Source organism: Diadema antillarum, unplaced genomic scaffold, assembly GCF_040938485.1.
Source record: "Diadema antillarum isolate AM-2024a unplaced genomic scaffold, OU_Dant_1.0 seq00000897_RagTag, whole genome shotgun sequence".
Classification (NCBI taxonomy): Eukaryota; Metazoa; Echinodermata; class Echinoidea; order Diadematoida; family Diadematidae; genus Diadema; species Diadema antillarum.
This window is the reverse complement of record NW_027271758.1, coordinates 457,283-475,120: the sequence shown is the minus strand read 5'-3', so window position 1 is coordinate 475,120 and position 17,838 is coordinate 457,283. Positions and strand designations below refer to the sequence as shown.

Here is a 17,838-nt window from a genome sequence, read left to right as displayed (position 1 = left end):
ACTTGTGCTTTCAACATACTCATGATTATTATACAGAAGGTAAACTTATTAATGTCGTCGAGCCAGAACGAAAGATAGAATACAGGAGTTTGTCTGCTTTTTAATATATCTCCCTCACATCTTCGTTTCACATTGAAGCGACACTCTTCCCATATGCTTTTGCCAAAAAAAACTCGACTCTAAAGCAGATTTATTAAGGAAAAAATGATGACTGCCTCTTAATCTTGGATGACAGGATTGTATGGAACATTGTATGCGAGAGGTTGTGTTTCTTTTTTAGAACGGGGGAGATGCGATTAACAGAGAATACGTGAGTCACTGCCCTTATGATGATTTTACCTGAAATTGATTATATAGATGATTATGCGCGCGCACACACACACACACACACACACACACACACATAGTTTGTGTGTATTTGTGTGTGTTGTGTGTGTGCATGCATGTGACGTCTGCAAGAGCTTTAGCATGTTTTGTCCTCACCTCTCCAAAGGAAAAGACATAAAAAACACAAGAAGAACAACAAAAGAATACCATTCCAGTTGATGGAAGTTGACTTGAGCGGTGGAATGATTAATCCAGGAGAGATCATCGTTCCCCTGGTATGACATAAACTGTCAGGGGCAATGGGGTAACATCGTGCATAAATGTTCCTCCGCGTTACACTCAAGATCATTGACGACCAACTTTTTGTTGTTGTTTTTTTCGAACGAGTCGTAATACGATTTTTTTAAATACTTTATGAGGTAAATTGATGTTATGTTGATTTATCGTCGTTCGTGTCGTCGGTGTTGGTGGTGCTCTTGCTGTTGTTTGATGTGCGTGCCAGCGGTTGTTACTTTTAACGTCACTCATAGTTTATGAACGTCTCGATGATTTATGGCTATGAGTTTTAGGTAGGGTGAGGTAGAGTTATTCTGGGACCAGACTTTTATTGAAGAAAAAAAAAGCGTGTGTGTGTGTGGGGGGGGGGGGTGGGGGTTGGAGTCATTGCCACCAATCACTCCTCTGTCTTTATTGAATTCATTACGAAACAAAACAAATGATACGAAAAAGCCTGTCTAGCCTTTCTGTCTGTCTGTTTAGCATAATCTATTTTGTCTTTCTGCAATCTCAGTCTCCAAACATTGTTTTAAACTTTTGTTTCCCTCACAGAAAATAGTTCTTTTTTGGGGGGGGCAGTTGTCATCTAACATGTATTTTCTTTTTTTGTAAGTTTTGGCACATTTCTCATTTTTTGGCGTATTGTCTTCTCTTTTTTCTTTTTTTAATGATAAACCTATGTTACTGTTTGTTTTTTATAATCTGTAAACGTCTTACTATACCTGTACACTCTTTCTTATTCATGTTTTTCTAATTATTATAATCATTCTTAAATGCTTTATTCTGTTATCATAGTAATAGAAAATTCATCTCTTCAGTGTTATACTTATTGACCCTTTTCTATTTTTTGTGCTTTTTTTTTTCATTCGACAGGTGGTAAAAGCAGCCAGTCCGGTGTTACTTCGAATCATCCTCATTGGGGCTCTGTTTCTGTACTGCTTGGTGAGTAAAGATTATGATTCAGACTCGGATTCACAAGTTTTTCCTCGTGACATGGAAACCAAGTTTTCATTTGCTGTGTACCACGGTCTGCTGCGGATGATAATGCAATACAGAGTATGCTGCGAACATCAGAATATCGACTAGAGAAACACGTCTCTGTGTCATTGCATTGGGAAGAAAGTATGTTGTGGACAGCATGCCCATGAATAGTTTTTGACCCCTAAGTTGGGATATCAATGAACTCGTGTTCCACATGATAGAAATCAACTGTTTTCGCGTCATACATTCTCAATCAGGACAGAGCAATAGACCCTTGGGAAATGAGCGTGTCATGTTAAAACATTCATAAGCAAAAACAAAAAACAAAACAAAACAAAACAAAAAAGCCAAAGACAAACTCAAAGCACATCGATATAGTCCTCAATATGGTTTACACACACACACACACACACACACACACACACACACACACACACACACACACACACAAACACACGCACACACGCACACACACAAGCACACACACACACTTACGTTTTAAGTGAATATGTTATATATATATATATATATATATATATATATATATATATATATATATATATTATAAAAGTGTGATTTTATATACATCATGGATTTATTCAAATATCTCTGTTCTCGTCATATCATTCTCTCGTCTATTGACTTCACTGATGTTAATAGCGTGGGTGTGTAAAAAATCACAGGAACAAGAGCAGAGCCTGCACTGAATAATTAACGAGCATGGGACATGCACACGTCAACAGAACCGAAGCTCACAAATCAAACACAGCAACAACAAAAAAATAAATAAATGTTCTTCGCTGTGCCCAGTGCAAATGAACACTCAAGGGACAGAGGTATAACATCTCCAGCAGCTTCGGACAGCGAACAAGAGAGAGATATACTGAGGGGTAGAAAGAGAAAAGGGATTGGGCAGGGGGAGGAAGAGAGTGAGGTGGGGTTTTTTTCACTTCAAAATGTTTTCTCATCCAAATCGTATTCGGTCCCTGGTTGACGGATAATCTGTTGGTCGGAGCAAAACTTTTAGATACCCCTCAATCTGTCTTTGGACATGGTCGTTACACCATGAAGTTGTGTTATATAGAATGTGTTTGCCTTATTTCTCTCTCTCTTTTTTTCACTCTGGGTTCAAGTTGACCTTGATAAGAAGAGCATAATTGAAAAAGAAAGTTTTACAAGTTTCAATAACAATCGAACGCTACGTGTAGAATAGGAATGTTTTGATATTTTGTCATTATGCAAGATATAAAAGAATTTCTTGAAGAGGTTATATTAACCTGCACATAAAATGCAGATTTGCTGCGCAAATGAAAGGGAAAATAAAGTGGCTATACAGTCTCATCACCTATCTAATCTGCATGTCACGTAACTAGTGCATTGATATTACTATTTATTAAAACACTAAAATGTTAATATGCCATACATCATTTTACTTCGATTTTCATTAAATATTTATTTTTCTGTTCGCTGAGCGTCATCATTAGTTAAACACTCTCTCATCTCTTGGACTCGCTGTTTTAAGAGCATTAGGTCTGATTAAATATGATTTCGGAGACAAAGTCAAAATGCAGGGATGATTCATACTCACGTGTGAGATTGCTGTATGCCCCGAGGGTCTGCATGTTATTACTATTTTCTCTGTTTTGTAATCGAAATCTAAGAAAAAAACAACGAGAGCAGAGATGATGGCCGAGACAGGTTATCGTAGTCAAGTCAAGCCTTGCCGCATCAAATGCAAAATAGCAGTTATCCAGAATGACGGGCGCTTCCGGTCCGTGGGGTGAGTAATGGGCCCTAAAGGGGGAAGATAGTACTAAGATGGCCTGGGGAGAAAAAAAAAATAAAGTATTTTCATCGGTACACGTTCAAAAAAGAAAAAAAGGGTACATCTAGTACAGTATTAACATTATCATCTTCACGTATGTATCTCCCGCAAAAGGTATTGGGATGATGGGATATATGCATGGAAGTCACGCTTAACTTCCATGTAAGACAAAATCGAATACAAGAATCCGGACGCTGGGGGGGGGGGGGGGGGGAGGGAGGGAGATTTCCTGCTCTACTGCTATCCAACACATCAATAATATTTTTCTCTTTTTCAGCTCTGACGGTAACGCTATACCCTATCAGCAAAGGTCAAATTGATGAGAAAAAAAGGTCAGTCCGAAAGTAAGACTCTGGAGCGGCATTCTTTTTCGCCTGGTAGATGGAATTTCTGATATAAAATTCGTCACTTACATAACAGCTCAAGGCGCGAGAACATTCGAAGAATATATAGATTTTTCTGGCAATGTGCAATCTCCCTCATAGCTAGAAGTATTCTCTGCCTCCAGTTTCGTCGATTCACTCTCTTACAAACTGTTTTTTTTTCCCGCGCAGTATATTTTGTCTCCTTTATGGAGGCGAGAAAATTGGCGCTATACTTTGCAAGATGTCTTCAAGCAGCTGACAAGCGATTGATTGCGATTAGTCTGTTGGGATGATAGATGTAGTCATATAATTATTATCAGTATAACGTTGTGCGCATAAGTGCGCACTCACTTACTCGGCCACAATGGCATGACGGGATACTTGTGTGCGTGTGTGCGACTTTCATTCTCCTTCAATTATATGGTTTAGGCCAAAAGCTGTCGGACCTATAGCTGTTTCAAAGATGGTGAATTCAAGACGAAAGCATTGGCCGTGGAATGATGATATCTATGTACGGTAGTGACAATTGCTAACACTACATTATATAGTAACTTGCATCAGTCTAAGTAGCAAAGAAACATAGCCAACGATGACGATGAAGTCTGGAATGATGGTGGCGCATCAAAGATGATGACGAACTCCGGGTTTCGAATGTCGCTACGGGCTCGCCAATTATACTCCTTTGCGACCTCAAAGATGATGGCGGTATTTCCGTTACACTTTCTCTCTTTTTTTTTTTTTTCGTTTCGGGGTAATTCTCGTCGAGCACTTCCTGCATGTGCAATGCGACAATTTTCTAGCCCGTCCGAGGCGAGCTCCTCAATCATTTTCGAAAGCACACTTGAGGCAGGCAACGCTTGTCTCTTAATGTCGACCTGACCTCAATCGTTACGGAGACGATCTTCCACTCATGGCCACCCTTCCCCCCCCCCCCTCCACCTCCTCCCAACTCTTCCTCCTCTTCCTTCATCTTCTGCAACCCCCATGCAACCCCCCCCCCCCCCATCGTTCCCTTGCTCAGGAGATACTTCAAAGCTTCCAATTACGGTTGCACATTTCCGGGACAAAATCAATACCTTCCCCCCTTTGCCACTTTTTTTTTCTTTCATCCGATCATTCTTGCTTTAGGTGAAGATCAGATGTAGCAGCCGCATATACCTCTATCTCCTCTCTTCTCGCTCCCTCTCCATCTCCCCCTCTTGCTCCTTATCCTCACATCAGACCTCAAATATCCTTCTTCCCTCCCTCTCTCTCCTTTCCCATCGTTTTGCGTGTTTGTATTCATCTATCTATACGAATATCTCTAATCTATCTTTAAAAAGTTCTATCATCTAAATCACGTGACCATTTTTCTACGCATGGTGTCCTGACCAGACCATCGGCTCTGCCACGGCATGCTCTAGCGGGGAACAATGTTTTCTATATCAAAATTACCATAAAATAGTGATAAAACGGCACAAAATCCTCTTTCCCTTCTACTATGTCATCTTCCCCCTCTCCGTCCGATTGATGTACCGGTAACAGGCGCTTAAAGAAGAATATGATATCATATCATCTAAGATATCTCCATCCGGCATTCCAAACGTGATCTGTAAAGACTTTTTGCGAAGGGACCTTGTTCTGCGACGAATTCATTACACATCGTACTCTTATCACATTTCTGGCGGTGGCTGACGAAGTTTGTCTGTGCCCGGCCGTATGGGCTGTAAATCTTTCACCGCTTTATTCTACATAATGCAATAAGGTATGAATTAAATGTCATTAGATGAATAGAATTGATTTTACCTTTGAAATATGAATATACATGAGTTCGATCATGAAGGATGAATGTGCGGGATCTATGCCATTGCCACATTATCATCATTGTTTAACCATGCGTCCGAATTAAGACCTCAATAGCGTGATGTCGGTCGAACGAATTTCCGCGTTGCCCCGGAAGCACAGATGCGTCATCAGTGGAAGATTCGATTGAGGAAGATTCCGCAAAGTTATAAAGAACCCAAAATCTCATACCGCACTCTTTTGGCACCCATTGTGGTTTTACCCAGGCAGCATCTGTAGGCTTTCGATATGGAGATCGAGTCTCGTTGATTCTTTCGGCAAGAGTCTCATACTTTCGTCATCCCCGCCACCATCATCAAGTATTCCTGTTGGCGATTGATGATGGTCAGCATCGTAATGGCAATGTTAGTGATAACAGAGAGAACGGCGAAGAAGGTTTCTTGAGGATATAACAAGTTTTAATGAGGAATATTAAGAATCACTGTTTATAATAGAGATAACACTTGTAACAGCCAAGTAGAGACGTGATTGCTCTCTTTTTTTCTATCAGGATGAAAAGTACTGGAGAATAGCGATGATCAATTATATACGACAGTAGCAGTGATTGTTGAGGTAGTAAGTAGTAAAGGAAACGTTGTAGATACAGCATTGAAATAATACATGATCTGGGCCCTGTTGCATGAAGAGATGCAATTAAAATTTATAGGTCAGAAAATCAAACATAAGTTAGGTATCAGCCAGTCAGAATTAAGTATTCACAGATTAATTTTTGATGTTCTGACGTATGTTTGATCTCGACTCTTATGCAACAGAGCCCATGTATAAAAAGTGATCATAGTAATGGCAGTGTGGTGGTAGTGGTAGTGCGCGAAGAATTACTGATAGCAGTCATTATAAAAGAAATCGTGTTTACCCATTCAAGTTGTTCAAGTTGATTTTATTTCACTTCCAACAAGCAAATAAGAAATACAAAGAAACACTCATATACACAGACGTCATGAAATCAGTACCACAATGCGATGAACAGAATAACATTGTAAGAAAAATATAGGTAGATTATTAACAGAGATACAAATATCTGTTACGTCACTGTGGTAAATGCATAAACGATATTGCTGGAAATGGAGGGGGCTGCTAAAAAGCAGAGCTTGTAGAATGCAGTCCCCTCATAAAGAAAAAAAATGCAAAAAAACAACAACAACAACAACAGCAGCAAATTTCCCTAAGCGGTAGCAAAAAAAAAAAACAACAACAACAAAACAAAAAAACAAAACAAAACAAAAAAAAGAATGAAAGAAGTAGCAGGGGCAGGAGTAGAGGTAGAATCGTTACTGTTTTTTTTTTCAGTCAATGCTACTAACAACACTGTTAAATCCAAAAATGACTCCTCTCCGTCAGTTCATTTCCATCAACATTATCACTGCTCTCTCTCTCACACAAATCGTCAATGTCGATATTATGATCGCCTTTCCAAACCTGTGTCATAGATACTTTCGGGTTAAACCACTTTCATTGCCATTCTGCATGTCCCTTTGTAGAAAACCTTAAAAACATGGTTGAAATGAACATCGTCCCCGTACATTATACCATTAAAAACATTCCCTGACTGTTGCAAGACGTGATCTGAATATGATCAGAATCTTATCATTATATTCTGTCAACTACCACACCAACATACTATAAAACTGTTTGAATTTTTCCACTTCAGTTATCTCCCTTCACCCACTTCCCTCTCTTTTTCTCTCCCTCTATCTTTCCATCTACCTATCTATCCATCCATCTATCTATATATATATATCTATCCATCTATCTATCGATCTACTGTCTCGTTATGTCTATATATTTCTGTCTATATCTATCTCTGTCTGTCTGTCTGTCTGTCTGTCTGTCTGTTCTCTCTGTCTCTCTCTGTCTCTTTGTATTCTGCCAAAACAATTTTCAATCGACCCAAAGTAATGTAGTCATCCAAATAAAAAAGAAAATATAGCCCACAATGCAAAGCTCCTTAGATTCCTGTTGGATTTTGCTTTCCTCATTCCTATTCCTTCGTGCTCGCATTTCATCTTTTCCCGTCCAAAGTACACAACGCTTGGATTTCATTAATGTATATGAAGTCATTTCGATATCTCCATTGAAGAAATGAGTATCAGTACTTCAGCTTCATTTCATCCATTTCAACTGTAAGACTCCAGCTCTTCCGTCTCCGGACCTTGTGGAGGGGACCGGAGGGGGAGGGGACCGGAGGGGGAGGGGCGGGCAGAAATGTTAAATGGATGTGAGCATTAAAGTCACTTTCTCCAATATCGATACGCACTGCGTCTCTTACTGTGTATCACACGGGACTCTGTAAGAGCTATAGGGCATTCGAGGCACCTAATAGGAAATGTCTTAAAGAAACCTTTAGAAAATCGTTGCCTCTTGGTTCTTTCTGCGGAGCTGAGATGGTTGTGACGTTAAAGGACAAGTCCACCTTCACATACACGTGGATTGAGTGAATGTAACACTATTAGTAGCATAGGCGTACCCAGGATTTTTTAGAGGGGGGTGTTCAGTGGCGTACCGTGGGTCAAGACATTGGGGGGGGGGGGGACACCTCATGGAAGCAACATCAGAATTGCATAGTTACTGTACAATTACATGCGAGCGAGCGGAGCGAGCGAGCTTGAAAATTTTGACATTATAAACAGCCCCCAAACTGCCGTTTGTAGCTATATATAATAATATATATATATATATTTCCTTTTGAAATTAAGGGGGGTTGCACCGGGTGCAACTGCTGGCAGTTGCTGGCAGTAACATCAGGAGAATGGCACAACGATTAAATGCGAGCGAGCGAAGCGAGCGAGCTTGAAAATTTTGACATTTTACAGTCCCCAAGCTGCCGTTTGTAGCTATATTTTTTCGCTTTAGAAACTAAGGGGAGGGGCGCACCGGGCGCAACTGCTAGCAATTAATGACAGCAACATCAGGAGAATTGCATAACGATTAAATGCGAGCGAGCGAAGCGAGCGAGCTTGAAAATTTTGACATTTTACAGTCCCCAAACTGCCGTTTGTAGCTATATTTTTTCGCTTTAGAAATTAAGGGGAGGGGGCGCACCGGGCGCAACTGCTGGCAATTAATGACAGCAACATCAGGAGAATTGCATAACGATTAAATGCGAGCGAGCGAAGCGAGCGAGCTTGAAAATTTTGACATTTACAGTCCCAAAACTGCCGTTTGTAGCTATATTTTTTCGCCTCGGAAATCAAGGGGAGGGGGTGCACCGGGCGCAACTGCTGGCAATTACTGACAGCAACATCAGGAGAATTGCATAACGATTAAATGCGAGCGAGCGAAGCAAGCGAGCTTGAAAATTTTGACATTTTACAGTCCCAAAACTGCCGTTTGTGGCTATATTTTTTTCGCTTTGGAAATTCGGGGGGGGGGGGGGGGCGGCGCATCGGGCGCAACTGCTGCTGGCAATTACTGGCAGTAACATCAGGAGAATTGTATATAACGGTTAAATGCGAGCGAGCGAAGCGAGCGAGCTTGAAAATTTTGACATTTTACCGTCCAAAACCTGTCGTTTGTATAGCTACATGTATATATTTTTTTCGTATTGGAGGGAGGGGGCGCCCGGTGCGCCCCCTGGATCCGCCACTGGTAGTCAAGGGTGTCGGTTTATGTTCATGATTGGGGGAGGTATGACCAGCGAGGGGGCGTCGAAGTGACCAAGCGGGAGAAGGATGTCCAAAATCCGCACTTTATATAGAGCATCCCCTAATTTGTTTGTGTTTGTGAGTGTGTGTGTTTCAAATAGATGGAAAAGTTAGGAAATAGCCAAGGTCAAGTCTTATTATTGGCAATGCAAGGCATTTTAATATAGACTAGTATGTAAAGCATTGATCAAGTCAATTGACAAATCAATGATCAAGCTTTGATAGCAAATGTGTACAACCTATCAAGCATCACATTGCGCAACATTGCAGCGACTCTTTTTGCCATTCCGATATTCTGGGTACACTGCGCACATCCTGCTTGTATTCAAAATGCCAACCAGGAATCACGCTGAATCACAATCTTTTGTCGTCTCTGGGCTTTTTGAACAATGTTATACCCCTTTAATTATGGTTAAAAGAAATCTTAGAAAAATATCTTTTTTCTCTTGATCATCCTTTCGTGTCGATTTCAAAAGCAGTTTACTAACCCTTGAATTACCATTTTCGTAGGTTTTTTTTCTTCTTCCTTTTTTTCTTTTTTTTTTACCAGCGGATTGGGGGGGGGGCACGTGCCCCCCATGCCCCCTGTAGTTACGCCACTGTCAGTGGCGTATCTAGGGAAAACGGCGCCCGGGGCAAGCGCGAAAATTGCTCCCCTAATTTCTGAAGAAGTATTCAACCCCAACCCCATCCCGGTATACATAGGGACTTTAAAGAAGTCCTCATGATATACTTTTTGAGGGTGATTTAAATGTAAAAGGCAACCCTAAATTTTGATATATTTTGGCGAGCGAGCGCAGCGAGCGAGCCGAAAATTTTTATATTTCAGCTTTATACATAACATGGAATTCTTGTCATTTTTGGTTATTAAATCTTCGAATTACAATTCTAATCAATATAGTGACGGCCTTATAGATAACTATTTATACCAACGGTGTCCAACCACATCCCGGTAGAAAAGTCCACATGATATGCTTTTTCAAGCACTTTAAAGGGGTCTTTTGAGGGTGATTTAAATGTAATAGATATTGAAGAATTTTGGCGAGCGAGTGCAGCGAGCGAGCCGAAAATTTTGTATTCAGCTTACAAAACATGGAATTCTTGTCAATTTTGGTTGTTAAATCTTCGAATGACAATTCTAATCAAGATAATATAGTGACGGTCTTATAGATAACGATTTATACCAACAGTGTTCAACCCCAATCCCATCCCGGTAGGACTTAAAAAAAAGTCCACTTGATATGCTTTTCGGGCACTTAAAAGGGTTTTTTTTGAGGGTGATATAAAATCTGATAAATTCTTGATAAATTTTGGCGAGCGAGGGCAGCGAGCGAGCCGACAATGTTTTTTTTATTTCACCTTACAAAACATGGAATTCTTGTCATTTTTTGGTTATTAAATCTTACAATTCTAATCAAGATATAGTGACGGCTTCATAGATAACGATTAGTGGCCAACAAACTAAGGACTTGAAAAATACTCTAAATTACTACGAGTGAGTAAGCCGAAATTTTTATATTTCCACGTCATCATTACGTTGTTCTTTCTTCTTCTTTTTTTTGGATAAATCTTGGCGAGCGGGCGCAGCGAGCGAGCCGAAAATTTTTATATTTCAGCGTTACAAAACATGGAATTCATGTTTTGTTTTATCTTGTTTGATTTGGTTTTCTCCCCTCCCCCCCCCCCCCCCCCCCATTCTCCTTCCCCCCGTCCGGGCGAGGTATTTTTTTCTTCTTCTTCTTCTTCTTCTTCTTCTTTTTTCTTCGTCGGTTTTTTTTTTTCTTCTTCTTGTTTTCTCTCGTTTTTTTTCTTTCACGTGCCCCTCTTGCCCCCCCCCGCCGATACGCCATCTGTTGGTAGTTGATACTACTAACTTAGCATGCAATGTGCCTATAATAGGCTGCAGCGCAGCATGCATTGTACACATAATATTATGCATCATACACAATTACGGTATACCGGTAAACGGTGAACATTATGCGCAATGTATCTTCGCGATTCGGCCAGAAAGCAAAGCAGGGATCGGAATGTCTACTGTTTGCGCGTCAGCTTTGCGCGCGGTGCAGTAACGTAGTATTAACACGTACTGTACACGAGTTCTTTAGTGCGTATAGTATTATGTAACTCCATAATGTATCATCATCCACACAAACATTAAGATAAAACAAGGAAGAGAGAGAGAAAATGAACGCAAAAGAAAGGAAAGGCGGAATTCAAAAACGGAAATAAAAGCGGTAAAGACAGCTTTTGTTTCATTTGTCAACATCTAAACATTGCTGAAGAGGGGTGTTGAATAGCTCAAACACCTCCCTTTTGCCCAAGGGAGGTGTTTTGAACACCTCAAACACCCCCATTTTGGCAAAGGGGGGTGTTTGAACACACAAAACACCCCCCTTTTGGCAAAGGGGGGTGTTTGAACACCCAAAACAACCCCCCCCCCCCCCCTCGGTACGCCCTTGATTAGTAGAACACATCAGCGAAAGTTTGGAGAAAATCCGACAAACCGTTCCAAAGTTATGAAATTTTAAAGTATCTGCACAGTCACTGCTGGGTGAGAAGACTACTACAGTGTATGATGTCACATGCGTATTATACAACGATATATGGAAAATAAAAAACAGAATTTCATAAAACCGTACTTCTTTAATAAAGTGCCCACTTTTGACTTGTTACTGACGTATGTTAAGGGTAATATTATTCCCCCTGCATGCCTTCTGAAAGAGAGAAGTCGAATGTTCTTTCGTTATGCGAGAAAAGTGAAAATATGTTGAATTTTCTTTATTCTTTCTTTATAATCGTTGTAAACATGTGACATCACAAGCTATAGTAGTCTTCTCGTCCAGCCATGACTGAGCACAAACTTCAAAAATCGTTACTTTTGAATGGATTGTTCGATTTTCCTCAAACTCTCACTGATGTGTTCTACTAATATTGCTGCATTCATTCAATTCACTTGTCTATGAAGGTGAACTTGTCCTTTAATGTGTATGGGTAGCTACAAATTTATGCCGTACTGTTACTTTAAGTCACATTAGTGACTCATGTATTCATGAAAGCGAAACAAACTAATTGTCACAACGCCTTGCGTTCAATAAGGTTCTTGCGCTCGTTTTGAGAGAAGATTCTTCGATATTCCTTCGAAAGCCGAAAGAAGTGCCAAATCTAGGTCTGTTGTGTACATTCGAAAAGAGAAAAAGAAATAAAAGAGAGGGAAAACGGTGCATTGTGTCTCTTCAGAACCTCCCCTCACGTACTCTGGGCATATATAATGACTTTGATTTCTTTTGTGTTTGCACACGAAGCCAATTTTTGGTCGATCGAATAAGCACGGGTTGGGGCATTGGATCGTCACACTCAAACAGCCATCGGGGACGGGTCAATAGCATGGGGAGTAACAGGGACATAAACCGTAATAATTGTCAGCAGCCATGAAGGGGGAAAAAAAGAGAAATAAATGGAAAAAAAAAAGACGAAATAGATGGAGCGGACACCAAATGTATTTATAGAGCCCGTTGATGGTAAGGTCTAATGATTACTGGTGGGTTCCTTCATGAATATCTCATAACATACACGGAAATGTGTGGTATGAACCATGATTACTTCTCCGTCATCTTCTCCTCCTCATACTCCCCCGACCTTTCTCCTTGTTTTTCCTCCTCCTCCGCATTGCTCCTCCTTTTTGTTTTCATATATTCGTCCTTATTATCCTCCTTCTCTTTCTCCTCCTGCTCCTTCATCATCATCATCATCATCATCATCATCATCATCATCATCATCATTATCTTAATCTATTTCTTGTTTTTCTTTTTGTTCTTGTCTTTTTCTTCTTCTCCTTTTTTATCATTTTTTCAATTCATCCACTTCCCGTTTTCCCCTTCTCCTACTCCCCCTCCTCCGCCTTTTTCGTTTCAGTCTATTTCAGAGTAGGCAAGTTATATATGTAGTTACCAATCTACAAACCCCATGACAACTGTGACTCCTCTCTTCCTTTCATGGACTAGTAAGTCTGGCTTTTGACTTAAAGGTACTGTACAGTACTGGTTGAAGTAGGGAGTCATGTTTTGAACATTCCTAAGTGAGATAATGAAAAGCCTCTTATGAAATATGAAAGAGCATGTAATTTTAAGAAGGATTCAACATTTATTTGATGAAAATTGGTTTTCAAATGGCTGAGATATCCAAAAAAGTGCTAATAATAAAAGGCGACATGCCAAAACTTTATCAGGATCTCTTTGTTTCAGCTTGTTTTTGGATATCTCAGCCATTTCAAAACCGATTTTCATCGAATAAACTTTTGATACCCATTAGAACTGCATGCTCTTTGACATCTCATAGAGTGGTTTCTGAATATCTCGCAAAACGTTAAAAGCTAAATCTTCACCTCGACCAGAACTGTACACACACTTTAACCTCGTAATTCATGCTTGCCAAAGCTTACATTATTGACCCAGTCAAATGTAACATGATATCAATAATATTTTTCATTCTTTTTTTCATGGAGGTTTTATGATTGCGGAGGATGAAAACAGGTCTTCAATTTAGACTTTTATACAACATATTTGTATAAGCATGATTCTGAATATTGTGGACAAGTTTATCACCAATTGAAAAGCACAGAAAGAGGGTGAGGATCAAGAGAGTCATATCTACCGCTTCCTTTAATGCGTTCCAACTTTCAGTGTAAGACTGCATGTTGCAGTTTGTGGGCTTTGATATGTTTCTGATAATCGCATTTACATCAATATCGGAAGAATTTCATAAACATACAGCTCAAATGCAATACCCGAAATTTCTATTAATGTATGGCATTTTTGTCTGTCTATATCGAAATGTATTATGAATCCTTGATTTAGCCAGAGAACATGATTGAAACTCAGTTAATTCTTCCGTTCCTTTTTATCGCAATTTGATACTCGACATCAAGAAGCGATCATTGCTTACTGTTGTGTTGTGCCAGCACCGCACCGCTGTCAGAAGTAATATTTGTTGAGAACGTATGTATTACATTTGATGTTTTGTTATGCTCCAATAGAGTGTTGTTTTGATTCCAAGCATTGTGGTGGTTTGCCTCTTAATTTTGAAAAATAAAAAAATTACTCGACCCCGAAAGAAAAACAGCCGTCAATTTGCATTCATCCCATGGCCGTCTGAAATGGCGACTTAATCGATAGAAGCTTCTTAATTAATGTGAAGATTCATGCTGTGGTCGTGCCGTGAATGCGGCCACAACGATCATATACAGTGTTTACAAAAGAGAAGCACTTTGCGCGTGCCTCGAGTGCCGTCCCAATTTCCCGAGAAGCATGTTGCGCAAGAGTTATGCAAATAATGTCCTGATATTCCGGTCACTCTTTCATTAATGTCCGTCCTGCCTTACGCAGACAGAAGGGTAAAGGAGGTGGGGGGGGGGGGGGGAATGAGCCCAATCTTATTTGCTCGAAGCCCACATTTACCTGATGGATTTAGATCCACATTAACGTGAAACGAAACAAAGACGGGAAGAGGGTTGAATGAAATTAGCCACGAATACGCTCATTTGTCTGTGACCTTCTCTGAAATCATGACAAAAGAAACCGTTTTCTCAGGACGATGATGTAACTCATCAGACTGTGAACTATAATTGGTGCCCAGAATCAAACGACCTAAGTTATAAGGTTTGAATCAAGGTCATTGTAAACATATTCTCGTCTTTCTATTTCTCTCTCATCATCTTCTTCTCTTCTCTTTCTTTCTCTCTTTCTCTTATAAACAAACAAACAAACAAACAAACAAACAAACAAACAAACAAACACATGCGCACGCACCCACACAAATACACACACACACTCTCTCTCACGCTCTCACGATCCTCTTCTTTGTATTTCTTTGGGTTACGTCTTCATGCCATCAACTCCGTTTTGTATTCTCTCGACCTCCACCGCCGTCTAAGAAGACCACCATCAGAATTCAAGTTGTTTGTCCGTGCAGGCATCCGTTCCCTTCAAAAGAACAGTTTGGGAGATCGACTCCTTGGAAGTACTCTGGAGCGAACGACAAAAATCCGCTGACGACTCCATTATCGAAGTAAAGGTCAAATTGTCGCGATTCTGGGTGAGGTCAAGTCGTCACTCGTATGGACGAGGCGGTGGTTGTAACAAAAGAAACTAGAAGATACTTTCTGCTAACAATGGTTTCCCAAATTTAGCAGCAAGGCGAGATGTGCTGAGCAGAGGAGTGTTATCCTTTGCGAAGGCCCGTCGCAGAAAGAAAGAAAGAAAAAAAATGTACGTTAGAGTGTCGGAATGAAATTCCCAATTAGTATATAATCATTATGGCGTGTGCGTGGTGTTAGCACTTCTTTTTCGTCACGCCACTAAAAGAAAACATCACGGTAAAATCCAGCGCCACTCCGCATGTGCGTTAACTTTTATATATACACAAGGAGTGAAAGTACACGTATAAACAGAGGATAGTTGATGTCTACGCAATTTCAGAAGGAACATAACCAGGTTGCAGAATTCTAAAGTTTCACATGTTGTTACGGAAAGGTAGATGCTGGTGACAACCTCATTATGGAAATGTGACGAGGTGATAGCAATTTTGTTTGTCATTGCCATAATACTGTCTGATACCCCTGGGCGTTTTTGCATAAAAATATGCAATCAAACATAAGTCAAGTATCAGCCAATCAGAATTGAATGTCAGTCAGACTTATGTTATAGTTTCTTACTTATGATTGATCTCAACTTTTATGCAACATAATCCTGGTCTCTACTGACACTCATAATATATTCCCCTCCAAATCATCAATGATGGCATTTTTTTTTTTATCGAAAGACATTAACAAAAATACGCCATTACTGATGCACTGCTCGTAACTCTTAAATGAAATTTTAAAAAGAAAATCATTGTCCAGAATAAACATAACTTTTCCTGTTATCACATCAACTACATCATTTGAGTTTAGGTGTATAACAGTCCTAAATGAAGGTCTTTTTTTTGAATTAGTTACTGAGATTCATCTTGTACTTATACACGTTTATGCATTCTGCGGAACTGCAAGGTGACAAGCAAATTTGGTGCGCAGACAATCTGGTTCTGTCTTCACAAGAAAGGCATTATTCGAAATCGAGGGCTGATTCATCGTACGTATTTAAAATGTCCCCCCCCCCCCTCTCTCTCTCTCTCTCCCTCTTTTCCCTCTGTCACCCTCCCACTTTTTTCTTTTATTTGCTAAGTTTCCTTCTTTCTCTCCTTCTTCATCATCTTCTCTTGCTGTCGATACCATCTAAGCGGCGTCTTCGCAACCACCTTTACGTTGCAAGACCTCTAGATAAACAGGCAAGGATGAATATGTAATTAAGTTGGCGACCTCCCTCTACAGCTGTGTATGCAGAAGGAACTAATCGAAGCATCTCACTCCAAACAACTGCCAAAAGTCGGTCATGCCGATTTAGATTTGGAAGTCGGGAATTGCGTTTAAGATGACTATCAAGTCCAGTGCCTTTCCTTCCTTTTCATACCATGTAGAAATAATCTAGAAAATGTACAGTACCACATTGTACTGTAAACTTGGAAAAGGTGCACTGAAACGCAATTTTCAGTTGTACACAGTGCCTTAAGTATTTCACTAAAGAGCATTGCAATTAAAGACAGAAATCTGTACGTTAGATGTACGAAATTGGTCAGTGACAGTCATGAGCAATATGGGACAAGGTTGCTGTGTTTCTGTACGTCTGTGCGAGTGTGTGTGTGTGTGTGTGTGTGTGTGTGTGTCTGGCAAGACTGCTATGCATGAATATGAACAGGTGTTTCATCAGGATTGAAGGCGGTATGTGTGTGTGTCTCTCTCTCTGTCTGTTTGCGCGCGCGCGTGTGTTTGTGTGTTACGTGTGAAAAATAGATCAGAGAATCATTGTATAAAACAAATAATGCACAAGTTTAAGTTTGTGACTGAAAATCAGCCCTATACCCGACCAAAGCTTGGTGAATTGTGGGCCGTGGGCCTCTGTCATAATGTGTGCGTGTGTGTATGTGTGTACTATCAGCAATGACATAAATATCTAAGTCTCAGTTTGTTATTGTTTATTTCTTCTTTTTGTAGCATCATGATTATGGGAAATACAATGATTGGAAATAAACTCTGTTGAATTGAATTGAATTGAATTGAATTGAATTGAATTGAATTGAATTGAATTGAATTAGGTTCGCACTGGAACGATTGTAATACAACCGGCGAGATTCTTTGGGGGAAAAAAAAGAAGACAACAAGAACAAGAATAACAACAACAACAACAACAACAACAACAGTCAGGATATTAACAAAGCAAACCTGAAAAAAAAAAATCACATCAGAACTTGACCTTCCGCCAGAAGCTAGGCTTGTGGGACCAAGTCCTCCATGCAAGATGGCGTCGCTTCTCACCGTCCATCGCCAAGTCGGAATTTGGAGCCTTTCGGAAATCACAATCATTAGAGAATTATCGCTTCTACCCCTTTGCTGCGCCCTTGGCTCTCCCGGAGATTCAGTGTCTGATTCTTGCGGGGATACATGCGCCCGCGAAAATGTCAAGGTTGGGAACATAGAACCTCACATGAATAT

The 17,838-nt window shown here is 40.2% G+C and overlaps 1 protein-coding gene across 1 annotated transcript in view; it reads left to right on the top strand.

The window, feature by feature from the left end:
- Positions 1 to 17,838, top strand: part of LOC139741026 (probable G-protein coupled receptor CG31760) — a 139,150-nt gene that overhangs the window by 66,465 nt on the left and 54,847 nt on the right. The window contains exon 4 of the mRNA XM_071651615.1: positions 1,477 to 1,545. Within this exon, the coding sequence (XP_071507716.1) occupies positions 1,477 to 1,545 (69 nt within the window). The remainder of the gene's footprint in view (positions 1 to 1,476; positions 1,546 to 17,838) is intronic.